At 45.0% G+C, this 15,398-nt stretch overlaps 1 protein-coding gene across 3 annotated transcripts in view; it reads left to right on the top strand.

The window, feature by feature from the left end:
• The window catches only part of LOC119400521 (85/88 kDa calcium-independent phospholipase A2), a 38,947-nt gene extending 23,618 nt beyond the window's left edge, over nucleotides 1-15,329 (top strand). For all 3 annotated transcript variants that reach the window (XM_037667582.2, XM_037667579.2, XM_049418109.1), the window contains 6 exons: nucleotides 1,779-2,027; nucleotides 2,928-3,078; nucleotides 3,180-3,313; nucleotides 8,891-9,045; nucleotides 9,848-10,018; nucleotides 10,888-15,329. In XM_037667582.2, the coding sequence (XP_037523510.1) occupies nucleotides 1,779-2,027; nucleotides 2,928-3,078; nucleotides 3,180-3,313; nucleotides 8,891-9,045; nucleotides 9,848-10,018; nucleotides 10,888-11,103 (1,076 nt within the window). In that variant the 3' untranslated portion in view covers nucleotides 11,104-15,329. The remainder of the gene's footprint in view (nucleotides 1-1,778; nucleotides 2,028-2,927; nucleotides 3,079-3,179; nucleotides 3,314-8,890; nucleotides 9,046-9,847; nucleotides 10,019-10,887) is intronic.
• Nucleotides 15,330-15,398: the final 69 nt, after the last annotated feature.

Raw genomic sequence — 15,398 nt, 5'->3', positions numbered from 1 at the left:
AACGGATTGAAGTCGCTACATCGCTGCTGACCGCATCAGCGCGTAGTGGCGCTTGCCAGACTATTGCGGGCGGAAATGACGAAGATGGGCGCTGGCCTATGATGGATAAATGTAACGTTAGAAGTAATAACGGCGTTGCATCAAAGTTGAGATTACTATTGTGTTTCGTTTTTCTTTTCTGTGCGGTTTTTCAATGAACTCCAAATAGCCGCCGTCGCAACAAAAAATATCACTACAACCACAAAGTACGACAGAGGCGCCGGTTGCCATTTCGCCTCTGGTGGCTCTGGCTTTCTTTCTTTTTTTTTTTTTGCCTTTGCCGGTCGGATGTCCATATGAAACGCTTGCCCCTCTTCCTTCTTTTTGCGTCTGTACGTTTGCGAGCTGCCTCTTTCCGCATGTGCGGTAGGCTCATGATTTATGTTGAAACGGTGCATCGTCGGGCTGCTCACCGAACAACCCGCGTAGGGAGTTGTTCCCTTCTCAGAATGAGAAGAGGGAATGACATGGAATGTCGTTGTAAGGAACAGCAGACAAAGCCTCCCCAGCCTCGCTACGAAGCGGTAGCGCCCGCTCAAGTTCTGACAAGTCAGGAGGAACCACGTTTGTTACTATGGCAACGACGTCAACGATACGTTGCAAAGGAGAAGCAACAATGGTGTGCGAGCTTCCCCTACGTAAGAGCTTTCAGCCCATTTCATTGGAGCGCCATCCGACGTCACAGCAGAGAGTGAAATGTGGTCACGTGACCCCGCGAAAATCGAGTTGAGGGCAGGCATTTTTTTTCTTGTATTTTGACTGCAAATAAGTTTTTATTGCTGTGCAAGGCATATTTATAAGCGCTGCTTGTTATATGCCATGTATGTGCAGAAAAGAGGGATAGATAAAGAAGATTAGGGACATCATGTGAAAAGTTGTATAATATGGAAAGGCCAGGAAATGACAGCCTTACTTGGCTAAGCCTTAAAATCCATTTTAAAAAAAAACTTAAAAAGAACACATACACAACAACAACAAAAAAAATCAGTTTCACAGATGACAGTTTAAAGGCCTTCGGCCTTTGGGCCAACAAGTGCATAAAAAGCAACTCTTTGCCCATAAGAGCCAATGAATGTCTCTTAAATATGCTCTGCTGTTTTATGGATCTTGTGCAACCAACTAGTCCACCAGTACCTTCTTATAAAATTTGCTTAAATATAAGGAAGATAACTTGTTCATGTTGCTTCTATAACAAGTGCATACATTTAAAGGTTGCTCTATATAACATTTTGATATGCAAGCATGAAAATAACAAAATGTATCATTTGTCACTTTTTTGCCAATATCAATGTGTATGCTTATAGTGACTATCTGATATCACCAAAGGTATTTTTGTGTCAGGAGTGGCTTCACATAATGAGGTTCAACAGCAGTGTGTAGGCAAAGTGTCTGATGGAATATGAACTTCACAAGGGTTCTTAGGTGGGCTAGCTGGTTAGTGAATATTATGGCAGAACAGCACAAGAAACAGGACACAGTGAACACACGGGACACAGCATGGAGTCCGGTGTGTTCACTGTCTCGTTTTTTGCACTGTTCTGCCGTAATGAACTTCAAATTTCTTAGCTCTCGTATTATCATTATTATTTTTTGTTAGTACAGCTTCCCATTTCTTTAAGATGTTGTAATAGCACAGACTGTGCATCTGTATTGTGCCTCGCACTGCACATAGCATTTGAAGGCCACCAGAGGGAGCTAGTGAAATCATTGCTTATCTTGTGCCTGGTTTGGTGCTGCAGTGTACGACGAGTTGATGGGGGCGTCCATAGTGCGGGAGGCGGTGCAGCGACGGCTGCAGGAGCGGCGTGAGGGGCGACCACAGTCGCGCAGTCGCGTGTTGTGCCTAGACGGGGGCGGCATCCGTGGGCTCATCATCATCCAGATGCTGGTTGCCCTGGAGACCATCGTTGGTCAGCCTATCCTGGACTGCTTTGACTGGGCGGCCGGCACCAGCACTGGCGGAGTCCTGGCACTTCTGCTGGCACGAGGTAAATCAGACTGGCATTTTGTTGTGTCAGCTGTAGTTGCCTAGTGCACTTGTTTGTCATCGAAATGGTCTTGATGCACTATTGGATTCTGGCTTTACAGCAAAGCTGTCTTAGCGACACTGTGCCATCGTCGTCATCGTAGTAGTATTTGTAAGCGCCACGTAGGTCACATGATCATAGGGGGAATAAAAAAATAATGATGATGATGATGATGCTGTTTGTGTTTCTGTGCAGCCATGATAGTATAATATGCATTGTGGGCTGGGTGGAATGGGCCATGGCTGCACCGGAACACTATCGTAGTGTTCCAGTGCGGCCGTGAATGAGCATATCGTCACATGGGATCCGCATGGCTAAACCTGAAGAACAAAGAAACAATAAAGAAATCCTTGGTGAAAAACGTTGCCAAAACTTACAAGCAAAATGTAATGCCTCATGAAAGGGGTGACAGCTTCACTGTCCGATGGTTTTCACTGCGTGGAACTGACAAGTTTTTTTTATCACTTCTGTTGTTGGGCCTGCTCGCATGAGTTGAATTCAGTGCAATATACTAAATACAAAGATAACACAAGATGCTTTGTCATCATCTTTGTCATCATTTCTACATATTTGGAAGCTAACAAGTACACCAACCTTGGCAACCAACCGTGGGCCAGCCTATTTTCAACATACGACTGGCTGAGAAAATCAACGACCGTTCTTCTGTAGTACTTTGCCAACACTAATTCTGTTCCAGATTGCATTTTGCACGAAAAACACGAAGGGAAGGACTACGAGATGAGACCTGCGCTCGTCTCGCAGTCCTTCCCTTCGTGTTCTTCGTGCAAAATGCAATCTGAAATGCAATACCAACTCGGCCAACGCTCACTTCTTCTAAACTAATTGTGTGTCTTTTTGCAGGAAAAACGCCGCGGCAGTGCCTTCAGCTCTACTTCAGCCTTAAAGACAAGGTGTTCACGGGTACACGACCACACGATGCCGACTCTTTAGAAAAATTCCTCCAGCGCGAATTGGGCGAGGACACTGTGATGACGGACATCAAGCACCCCAAGTGAGTGTACCACCTTTAACGTCACTCGATGAAGTGAGTGAGGCAGTGTATCAAAATTGTCCAAGCTGACAGAGGTTGTCTGTGTGGATGGATGCCAACAGGTTGATGATCACGGGCGTGCTTGCAGACCGACATCCAGCAGCACTGCACCTCTTCCGCAACTACGACTCACCGAAAAAGATCCTCGGAGTCGCGGAGGACGAGTCCGAGTTTCCATCGTGCACGCCACCACATGGTTCGTCCCGTGCTGTGCTGAGCTTGTGCGTTAGCTAAAGGCAGAGAATAGCTGATGGTTTGGTATATCATTAATTCAATGCTAGAGATACAGTATGCTTCTCTGCACAACGAATAATTCTTCCCGCTATTAGTATGCTTTGCCACATTGTGAAGCTGTGTTGCAGTGAAGCTTACTAAAGGAAATCCATTATTTTGAGACGCAAATAAGGCCTTTGCTGCATAAGCCATTCGTCTGCATTTTTAGATACACATCTTGCAAAATCTTCTAGTGGCATTTGATTCCCTTCACATTCTTTGACATTTTTGAAAGCATGCGCCAAAAGAGAGTCATTGTGTCATCGTAAATATTTCCAACGATACGAGATGTGATTGCGGTACTAGTGAGAAGCATTTCACCAGGAGGAGTGCAATGCAGTGCAGTTTGACACATTGAAAGCAGTTGTAAACATTTTTTTATATATTTGTGGCGCAATGCTATTTTTGCATGGTATTTTCAAGGGTATGTTAAAACAGATACTCGAGCCCAATTATCCAGGTTTTACTATGTTAGCTTTCTTTTTGTCTATTTTCCCTTTTTCTGGGCTGTATTTAACATTTTTTGTTACGCTGCAGAATACTTACTCTCGTAAAGAAATCATGAAATTAGGATAGCTAGCATGGTGTGTTACAAATGAATTATGGCTTGTAGCTTCTAGTAGGTTAACTGTAGATCTGATTTTCTGTTGCACTTTGGTGAGTGTGAGTTTATTTGTATCTTTTACTTCTGAAATGAGTTTGATATGTATTCATGCCTTTGTAGTTGCTTTTGAGTTCGAAACGCACAGATCTCATTCAAACAACACTGCTCAACTCAGCATGGCACTGTAACAAGCAGTTTCCTCAATTTCATGTGTCAGGCCTTTTGCTTTTGTTGTCATTGAAATCTTTTGTTCTCCTTTAAACAGTTTCCTCCTCGTGGTTCTAAATGTGTTTTTTTTTTATGCCTTGCAACAACAAATAGGATTGCCTGTGCCTTCTACAACTTTATTTTATTTTATGCCTCATGTGTGTGTTTGTCACCAAGTTACTTTAAGTTATTTGTTCCTTAAGTTTATAGTCTAGGGGTCTCAAACTCACCTCAGCTGGCAGGCTGCAGTCACGAAATTTAGTCGTGCTAGGGCTGGGACAGTAAAGAAAGCTGGAGGGGAGAGGGGGAGAGGGTGGATATGAAAGAAACGTCAGCTAATGGTCCCATCTGAAAGATGATGTCCCTTCCCGGTCTCGTATATAGGTCATTCTGAAAAAGATTGGTTCTCAGGACTCGAGAAACATCGATACCGATTCTCCAGAATGACTGAAATCTGGACGTCGATTTGTAGAGTTTTTGTTGCACAGTTATAGTTCATCACATGGTCACTGCATGAGGTACCTCACGAAAAATATGGGATCAAGGAATAAAATAATGTGCAGAGCCGCTAGCGAAGGTTGCATGGGCTGCGTGTTTGACACCGCTGCTATAGTCGGTTATCACATGATATAAAATGTCGGCTCCACCCAAAGCCATCACTGTTCCTGCCACAGATAATTTGCATAAATGCTCCATCCAATTGCACTTACTCATTTTCGTGACGTCAGGCGCTTCTCGAGTGTTTCAGAGAGTTGACTTTCCCATACAGACATAAGTTTGTGTCCCTGGTTTTAGGTCGGAAACTTTGAACGTCCTGGTAAATTTCGCCAGGGATTGTGACATTGCTGCTATAAGCCAAACGTAATGTTTTAGGTAGTAGTGATGAACTTTGAACTCTTAATATGTGCAGTATTCGCCAACGTTACTAGAACAAACTCAGTTTCAAAGCTCCGTATCTCCGCCAGCGGAGGAGGGTGGTCCGAACGGCGGTCGCGAGAACTAGCGGCGCTGCAGTTCCGTCTTGCGCCACTATCGGCGCGTCGTCTGCTGCCACGGCATAATGCTGCGGTCCGCCGCGCAGTTGCTCGCGGCAACTGCGCGGCAACTTTCTTATTGTACTAGTTAGGTGGATACTTAGGTGGATATGCATAAGGTCGTCTGTATGCATTGGCCCGCGTGCGTTGTTCATTGATTGGCTAAGACTCGATGCTCGGTCTATATTGCCACGCTCACTTGTTTTATTTTCATGTATTCGGGTTTGACCAGCAAGGACGGTTATCAACGCTGTCCGCGAAGCAGTGTTCCAGAAGCTTCGCGATTGTAGTAGATCGTTTTGGTAAGATTGCGCGCCGCACGCGAATGTTCCAGCTTTGTCGAGAGATAACGCCGCCACCAGCGATATCGCTGGAAAGTTCGATAGCGCCTGTATAAAAGCCGACGCCCTTGACTGCTTGTCAGTTGATCGACGCTCTGTTCGCCGCTATCAGTCTATTGCTGTAGTTTGACTTTGTTTCCCGGCCACAAGTTCGGCCAAGTAAAGAGTTTTATCTCGGACCTGCTGACTGCTGCCTTCGTCAACGTCACGACCCTGTGACAATATTTGAGCTGTCTACGTTGCGCTTAACTTCCAAGCATAGGAGTTTTTAAGCGAATGAGGGTTTTCAGCGTAATTTTTATAACTACCACCACAATTTTAGCCGCTGCCGTCTTATTTAGACCAAGAACAACCAAACACGTTTGTAAAAGCCTTTATAGTATACAAAGAAGTGTACTTACTCGAGATACAAAAACGTTCTAGAAAAACAGTACTCGTGTTGTCTACAATTTATTGAAGAAAACTTTCTCGAAAAACATCACCAATGCTTTGTAATGTTTACAAGACACGCTTTCGTGACGGTTAAAGGGATACTGACCCAAAATCGGAAAATTTTACGAGAACTCGGTAAATGAAATCTCAGTGTGCGATTATATCGAATAGATGTCGTCTCTGACTCTGAGCAATTTTTTCGGCGGATAGTTGTATTTTCGGTGTCTCATCTTTATACGTCGCATCCTTCTACGGTGCCTTAAACAAATCGAACAGATCGGCCGTGATGTGAGCACCGAGCAGTTATTCGCGCGTACTCTGTCGCTAGAAGAGTCGTCAGTATTCAACTTCAGTTTTTCAACTTCACCGAGCAGATGTTTCATGCCCGCAGCACTTCTTATACTGTACGACAGCCGTTTGCGTTTCGTGCTGTAGCCGTTCACAAAGCAGTTAAACTGCTCGTCAACTACAATTATCTTTTGCACAAGTAAGTCTCCGTTCCGAAGCAAACTGTGGGATTGGGCTAGTTGGTATTCCATTATTAAACTGCTCAGCGCAAAAAAATTGACACGGTACACATAGGAAAGACGAGGACCAGCGCTGCTCCTCGTCTTTTCTATGTGTACCGTGTCAAATTATTGCGCTGCGCAGCCCGTTCCCGAGCCGGCGAGTGTAAAATATTCCGCACATCTTGTTCGATAGCTCGTCGTAAAATCTCTCGAAAATCCACTGCTTTGAACGCATAGCGACAGCTGACAACTGATCGAATGTCAGTGTGATGCAACTCTCAGTCTCGGTAGCGTAGGTAATCGCCTGCCTGTCGTTTTGCTATTATATTTCTGGCGGCTCCTCCAAACTGGGCACCGGGCTTTCGCGGGACGCCGTGTGTTTTGGGGGGGATTTGCGCCTAAACCCCGAACATTTTGGCTTTGAAATGTGGGGTGGAAGTGCTGGGAACAAGCGCAGCACGGCACCGGACGCGAGTTCCCACTTTCCACGTGGGATCAAAACTTCTTGTCCCGCAACGACACGATGATAGCGCTTTACAATGTCGTCACTCTCAAAATGAACGTCACAGACCTTGCCTTTCGCAGTAAGCTTTCTATCTTTGCCATGCAAAGCTTGAATGGCGTGGGGTTTTTTGGAGGTCCGAAGAAGTGTCGTGAAGCGGAGTCGTCGTTGCGGTAGCCGTTCTTGCAGCCCGGCGCAAAACAAGTCTGCATACCGCACCGTGAATCTCTTCGTCCTCGTTACGCTCCGTACATCATGCACGTATCTTCGTACAAGACGCTAAGCCTGGTCAAGAACAGTCGCAAAAAGATATGGCTGATCCCTCCGTCATAGGAATCGGTATAACACGAAAGTGTACGTGTCTTCACAGAAGTTGTGCTTATCGTGTAGTGATATATGAGAGCTTCTACAATGTATATTGGTGTTTTGCAGCTATAGCACCGTTTGACGTCGATGCCCCCATGTTGACGCCTACTGGCATGTCTCCATCGCGACGACTAACGCCCAAGATCATGATTAAACCGTTGTGGTAGCTGAAGTTGTGAACATATACTTCGAATCAGCGAATCGTGAATCTCGCGTAAAGATGACATCAACAAGCTCATAATCAACGCTGGTACCCGATATGCACTTCTTCAAAACGTCGTCAATTAAGGGGAGAAGCGGCAGTGTGTGCTTACTAGTAATGTGTTACCGACGCCTGTGTTCATGCATACACTACCACACTGCGCTTCAGCAACACAGGAGGCAGAGGTTCGTCGCTTGAGCCGCAAACGCGTGCGTCCCGCTGGCCTCTGTCTCGCTCCACCAAGGCACGACATTCTCCCGTCGAAATCGTGTCCTTTTTGCAAGGCGTATTGCAGCAGTTTTGTTAGTCGGTGCTCTCGCCGGCGCACGCTAACACGAAGCGGGAGGCAAAGAACGTAATTGCGTCTAGGTTTCATCGGCGACGCCAGCGCGGCCAGTGTCACTCGCTGGTTACGAGACGCTTTAACCATGACCTCTGATATCGCACGGAATCTCGGAGTAAGCGCTAGTAAATGTCGATCGTGACGCATTACTTCTTTTCACGTCTCACAGACGGCGGCACCGCCTCGCTCTGCCCCGCCTACCTACGCCGCCAACAGAGAGCACCGTGCGAAAGAGGATGTGTGAAAGATATAAGGCGCGTTCGTGGAGTGTCCGTTATCTGGCGAGTTGGCTTAGTCGGTCGAGCGTCGGGCGCTTACCGTCGCGGCCGCAACGTCGTGGGTTCGATTCCCAGGGGCGGAAATTTTTCTCGGTTTTTTTCATTCTCACCCGTTGGCGTCCATTTTATCAACGTCATAACCGTGACGGAAGTACTTGGTGGACCCCGGCATAAAACACTTTCGTGTTAAAATGACGAGCTAACGAAGCGCAGACGACGCTGTAACCCACGTGCGCTCGTACATCGGCGGCGCCGATCACAACAAGCGCCAGCCGCGGGAGCTAGACGTGACTGCAGCGCCACTAGTTCTCGCGACCGCCACGCGGACCGCCTCTCCGGCGGAGCTTTTAAACTGAGTTTGTTCTAGTAACGTTGGTATTCGCATTAGCCGAGAAAAAGTACTTACAGTACGAGCTGAAACCAGCTAGCACGACTGTCTTTCACAGGTGAAAGGGAGGCGCATTGCGGTTCTGTAGGTGGAGCTTACATTTTTCTATAGGTTGTAAATGATGTACTGTTCGCTGCATCTCTTCTATTTCATGTCATCAATTTCCTTGTAAACATTATTCAACTTAATTTTTTTGTCTTCCTGTTATAACCCTTATTATTACCGCCACTAGAAACAAACAAACAAACTTAAACATAGTGTTATTCACTGAAACGGGATGCGTGCCCCCAACAGAACAGCTGGTATGGCGAGCGGCACGAGCGTCGGGAGCGGCGCCCACCTACTTCCGGCCGTTTGGCCGCTTTCTCGACGGTGGGCTCATCTCCAACAACCCAACCTTGGACGCCATGACGGAAATCTGCGAGTACAACGAGGCCCTCAAGGCAACGGTGGGTCAATAGTGCTACTTGGGATTCTATTTTCCCTGTTCGAGCCATGTGCATGGATTTCATAACCACTACCATGAAATTCCGAGAAAGGGCCCCCTCCCGAGCAAGCACCCTCTCCAATTTCACAGCGAATTTCAATTTTCCGCGCCGTTCCGGAAATGCCCCAGCCTCTCGTTCCGCACCCCGATCATGCACCGCATCCATGCAACACTGGCCTGCTTAAATCCCATCCAATCCTGCTTAGCAGCCTGGCCTCTAAGCACCTGACATTTGTTGTCAAAATTTGATTCTTTTTTCCCCTACATAATGATCCCACCCCAAACTTAGTGCAAGACGCCGACGACGATTTTCAAGGTCCCGCGAGCAAATGCATGGCCTTTGAGATCTGTATTCCAAGATGGCACCTATGACGATGTAGTCGGCAAAAGTATTGCCTTCAGTATCTGTGTTTGTTGCTTAGAGCTTTTGCATTGGCTCATCATTGAAGGTGCTTCCATGCCATGCTTCCCGTGGTCTGATACCATTGCCTTTGTGTTTCTTGTGTTTGTGATCCATCTTTGTTATGCGCCGTGCCACAGACTATGCGAGAAGACCTCTGAGGAAGTCCACATGCGCTTAGTTTTTTTTTCTGGTGGGAAAGCTTTGCTACTGCCATCTTGAATTTTGGTGCCATTTTAGTACCACATAGTCTCACTAGCCAATCACGTACACTCGTGCGCTTACAGCTTTGCTGTCTGACGATTTTCATGGCATGAAACTGGCTGTATTTTTTAAATGGTCTTTTGCTTGCAAATCCAATCAGGGCCAGGTGGACAGGGTTCGCCCCCTAGGCGTTGTCGTGTCCCTAGGCACCGGCAAGGTGCCTGTGGTGCCAGTGACGGTCATTGACATGCTGCACATGGGCACGGGCATCCTTGGAGCTGCCAAGATGGCCTTTGGAGCCAAGGCACTCGGACAGCTCATCATTGACCAGGTAACGGGCTTTGTTCTCGTGAGATTGATCTTTTGCACCAGTTGTTCGATCATCACAGTTTTATTCCTTCCACAAGACACGAAAGAAGATGAGGGCTTGAAATAAAGTGGAGACATTAAGAAGTTTCGGGCCTCTGTTTACTTACACTGTACGACCAAGGTACTTAGCATACTTTGGGTGTACACTGCATAAGACAATAGTCAAAGGATATTTTTGCAGTGCTACATGATGTAACTTTGCAATACAGTTAAAACTTGATCTGACGAAGCTCGATTTTACGAAGTTTACGATCTAACGAAGAAATTTTCATCGCGTGGCAGGTGCCTGTATGGTTCAGTGTTGTCATTAAACCATACTGAAAATTGGCAGCGCAAACAAACGGGACACAGAAGAGGAACACAAACAGGCGCACTGTGTTTGCCAAATTGGCAGCGCAAACAAACTGTGTCCCGTTTGTTTGCGCTGCCAATTTTCAGTATGAACCTATACCAACTTGCCCGCCTTTCAACACTTCTGCAAGTCATTAAACCAAATTAACGAACTAACTTGGCCACCATACTCAAAGTTTTACCTGAAATACATTAGTAAAGAAGTGATGATTTCCTCCTAATTTTGGCACAGACTGGTTTTTCTTAGATTGCTTGCTCTAATGCTGTCGCGTTAGAAAATATGGGTTGACAAAACATCTGGTAAATGCCTGGGTTTGATTCTGGCTCAAACCCCGATTTCTATTCTTTACATCCACCGTGATTTTTCACTCACAGACAACGCTGCCAATGCCGCATTTTCTGTGACACGAGCTTTCTAGTGCTATTGCGTTAATATTAGTGAATGAATCATCTACTTATTGTGCATAACTATGCACACAGGCCACGCAAGCCAATGGCCGGCTTGTGGACCGGGCACAGGCCTGGTGCCACACGATCAACGTGCCCTACTTCCGCCTCAACGCCCCAATATCTGCGGACGTGTGCCTCAACGAGACCGACAACAAGCTGCTTGTTCGGGTGCTCTGGGAGACTCTAGTCTACATGCGAGCTCGTCGCGCCGAACTCGATGAGCTCGCCGAACTTCTTCGGCCCTGAGCAACGTTGAAGAGCAACGGACGCTCAAAATCCCGTTCCATCCCGCGGTGCGACCGCCTCTGGCGCCAAGGCCAGCTGCACGACAGCACGGCAGGTGCAAGAACAGAAGGGCAGCATAATTGCCTTCGGCCCTTCTGACCCAGGCATCACCAGTTTTGGCTGCTAAGCAGTCAGTTCAATGCTAGGGTGCCACTTGGGCTGTTGTCTCAAATTACGTAAATTTATCGTTTGTTATGTAATTATATGAAGAAATTAACTAATTCGTCATTTATTTCTATTTTGCGATGTGATAAGCGTATAGCTAGTAATGTAATTTTTTGTACAGCACCTGCGTTTACATACATGTTATCCTTTTGTCTGCGTTTAGGTGTGATTTCGAGCTTCTTAGCTCACTGCATGTAAAATTCCACAGAACAGTGTTCCGAGTTTTTAGTTATGAAATGCTCTTCGAGTCCCTGGTTCATACACTCTCTACAGTTCCACAATACTGTACAATCTGTACATCTAAGCAAGTCTTGCGCTGTGAGTCGATACATAGTTTAGTTTTGCTTTCACTGTTTATTGCGTACGAAGATTCTTGAAATGGTGTCTGAATGTGCCTCAGCAGATCTCAAGAATTATTTGCATTTATTTTTTCAAAATAAAAGTAGATGTGACGTAGGCAAGTTTCTCAGCGAGGTTGTTTATTACAATGCCTTCTTTTCAACGTGTCACAGCTAGCTCTGGGCAAAAATCTAGACTTGCACATCTGCAAAACTTTGCTGTGCCAAGCACATGCTGTCTGCAACTGTTTTTGCGGTGGCAATTAGAAGGAAGCACACATTCAATCAGTGGCAGCCCACTTCTGTACTGGCTTGTTGTAAGGCTGTGTTATGCGACTTGCATTCAAACTAGCATAACACAAGGCTTTAATGCATAGTGGCAGTTTGAAAGGTTAAGGGACACATGCAGACTGGAAAAGCACTGAAATCGGCACTTGTCCTGTGTGTATTGTTTCTTGTTTAATTTTCAGTGCCTACCATGTCTGTATGTGTCGCCTGTTTAATCTTCTGCGCTGCCATGATGCATGAATGTTCGAATGACCAACTAGCCTTGTTTGTTCACTATAACCTTTAAGCTTCTCTTGCTACATAGATGGGCTTCAACTGAAGTAATGTCTTTTAATATCATCTGCCATGCCTATGAGATATGGCAACTCCCGCATGCTGCAGCAATGCTAAGGTTGAATGCAATCAGCCATGAAAGTTCACTGAGCTGAGAATTGAAGTGTGAATTACTTGCGACACACTTGCTCTAGAATCATGAAATATTATAACTCTCGCTTCTTGTTAAGTGCACCCCCGTATTCAGTTAAGGCCGACTGCTTCATTTCAACTTAGATATTACCACAATCAGAATATCCAAGCACTCCCAGTACCTGGTGTCTGATTTGCATAAGAAGTTGGCAACAGTAAATGGCTTGGTATGCCAACTCCACACATTACAAGAACAAGGCAGAAAAAAGTGCAAATTCACTGGATGGTCTTTCGTCCATTGCATTAAACCTCACATACAAAATTTCTGAGACATTTTTACAGTTGCTAGGAAACACACAAGTGCTGTACAAAACTGCCTTTCATTATTTTATGCATTTTATATGGCTCAGCTTATGTAGCGTGCCTCGCAGATACTTGTAGACGTAGGTCCAATTTTTATGTGTGGTGGTGGTACTCTTGCCATTTAGAGCACAAGTGTGGCTGCCTTGGCACGAACTGCACATGCTATAGCAAACATCTTTCTAGAATTGCTGCGAAAAACTTTGCCTTAGTTATTGCTGTATGGTACCTTTCAACAAATGGTTCTTGTGAATGCTGTCGCTCATGCAAGAAGTTGCCTTCATGCTTTTATGGACGTATGTACTATTTTCACTTAGTAGCTTGTCTGGTATTTACACCTAGCAGGTGTTTGTCTTTCTTGGGTAGCTCCGTCCGCTTTCTCTGAAGCTTGCAGTTTTTTACGTGAGCAGTCTCTGACTGCCAGACAAACCATTATTATTAGTAGTATTTCTTTTTTTCTGGAGGCATCTTGAGAGCACTGCCACATGGCAGGAATTGTGGCCAAGTTTAGCTGAACTCAGCAAATTTCACACAGGTACTAGCTTCCAGTACTGACACAGGCATTAAATCCTTGTACTACATGGTTTCTCTCCATATACTAACAAGTACTAATATAACAAATTATTGGTTATAATAAAGTAAATGAGGGATAGTCTTGCCATTGGAACAGTGTTATGATTATATGTCTACAACGAATTTTCAAATGCAACAAAGCTGTTTTCGTGTCAGATGGACTTTGTTATGACAAGGTTTAGGTGGATCGTGCATCATATGCACTATCATTTGATGTCAAAAAAGGCTATGAAGGAGATAAAAAGAAAATTTTGGAAATTGAATTAGCCTAGGTGCACTATCATGTTCAACACTAAGTGCGTGTGAGCCTTCACAGCAGCAAAGTGATTACTCTGTCCACGGTTACTCATGAAGCAAGGAAACAAGAATTTGGCGTTAGTACTCTTTTAAAGGATGTTTATGCTTTAATGGTGCTGTTCAGCATGCTAGAGTGAACACATGTACAGTTTTAACTCAATTTTCATGCCTCTGCTTACACGTTTCCCAGATACATTTTGCTGTAGGTCTGCATTTGCAGGGTTACCGAGAGACCAGATTTTTCAGACCTTACTCTAGTATGCAGTTCTGTATGGGCAGGGGTGTACATAGGAAGTGATACTACTATGCTAAGTTTGCAGAGTTCCAAGCTTCGGCAAGTTTGTAGCATGCATGGCTATTTCATTTGACAGGCTGAGGTGGTCTCAAGCACACTCTGTACTTGGATGTGTGCTGAAGTAACAAGATGGTGACTTGGGCTAGCTGGTAGACGTTCATGTTTAAAAACTAGTTTGAAGCGCACCGAAGACGCGGACAACGGAAGTGGACAGGACAGCACTTACACTCACAAATGATTTTTATTAGTCAGAAAAAACCATATATATGCATAACAGCAGCAGGGCACAACAAATAAAGCATTTGTGTCAGGATTACCACAATATTTTTTATGCTACATATCATTTAATAGTAATCACAATCACTACGCGTCTAGAATCGTATTTTGTGTATCTGCTTTATACACGTTTTTTCTGACTAATAAAGAATCAGTTGTGAGCGTAATCGCTGTCCTATCCACTTCTATTGTTCCGCGTCTTCGGTGCACTTGAGACTAATTTTTAAACGTGTTGACGTGGTCTTGTTGTGTTACGCTGGGCAATTCACATACCCATCAGAGAAATATATCTGCCTGAAATGTAAGTGACCCCTTATGCACCAAATAAAGCCTTGGTAGCTTTAGTACCACTCATTATGAAATACTAAGCATTCTGCTCCCAAGCTTTTCTGCTTTGATGTGATTGATAGAGCCACAGGGTTGTTACGAATGTGTAACGGAGCATGCAAAGAATTTTTACACGTTGAGAAATGCTACGCGTGGTCCACTGTTGCCATGACTTGCATTATTTAATATAATGGCCTCTTGCATAAACATTACGAGGCTTGACACTTGTTGTGGTAGTGCTGCTTTCGTTGTGCCTATTTTAGCTCGCGTGGCTATGCAGATTGAACATTTCGATCGTGCAATTAGTATTGTCCCGAAATCTCGTGTAACAATGGTAACTCGCAACATATTAGTTGGTAGGGCTCTCGTGGGAACACGTAAAATTCCATGTACTACAAGCGTGTGGGAACTCCGGTTCGGCGAAAGCATCAGCTGCGAAACACAACTCTACTGTGATATGTACCGCACTGACTACTCCTCTGCCGGTGCTCGATTAACTACACAAGCTTCGCAGCTGCGGAATATTTGTGGCCTAGTTAGAGCAACATGTTACTTTGCTAATCTCGAGTTTCATAGTGGCCTGTATTAAATGTGATTCGTTTGCAGATCTGTTTATTACGTGGTATGCACATTCACACCCCGACCAATGCCGTGTGTTCGTGTATACATCTTTATTCATATCAGGTACGTACATAAAATGTATAACATGTGCAGCACACAACGACGAGTATCTACAAGTGCAACAAGAGTTGCTAGATGTGTTTGCAAAGTTCAGAAAGATGCAAATGACATTGTAAAGCAAAGTAAAGGTTTTGCTTACAAAATGCTATACAAAACAAGCACAGGCTCGATGAAATGCTTTCGTTTAAAAAAAAAAAGTCATGGTTGACTCATCAACAAACTGTAATGTACACTTAAGGAGTGGCCACAGA

This window comes from Rhipicephalus sanguineus, chromosome 7, assembly GCF_013339695.2.
Source record: "Rhipicephalus sanguineus isolate Rsan-2018 chromosome 7, BIME_Rsan_1.4, whole genome shotgun sequence".
Classification (NCBI taxonomy): Eukaryota; Metazoa; Arthropoda; class Arachnida; order Ixodida; family Ixodidae; genus Rhipicephalus; species Rhipicephalus sanguineus.
Note: the sequence above shows the minus strand (reverse complement) of the source record. Positions and strands in the feature narration are given on the sequence as shown.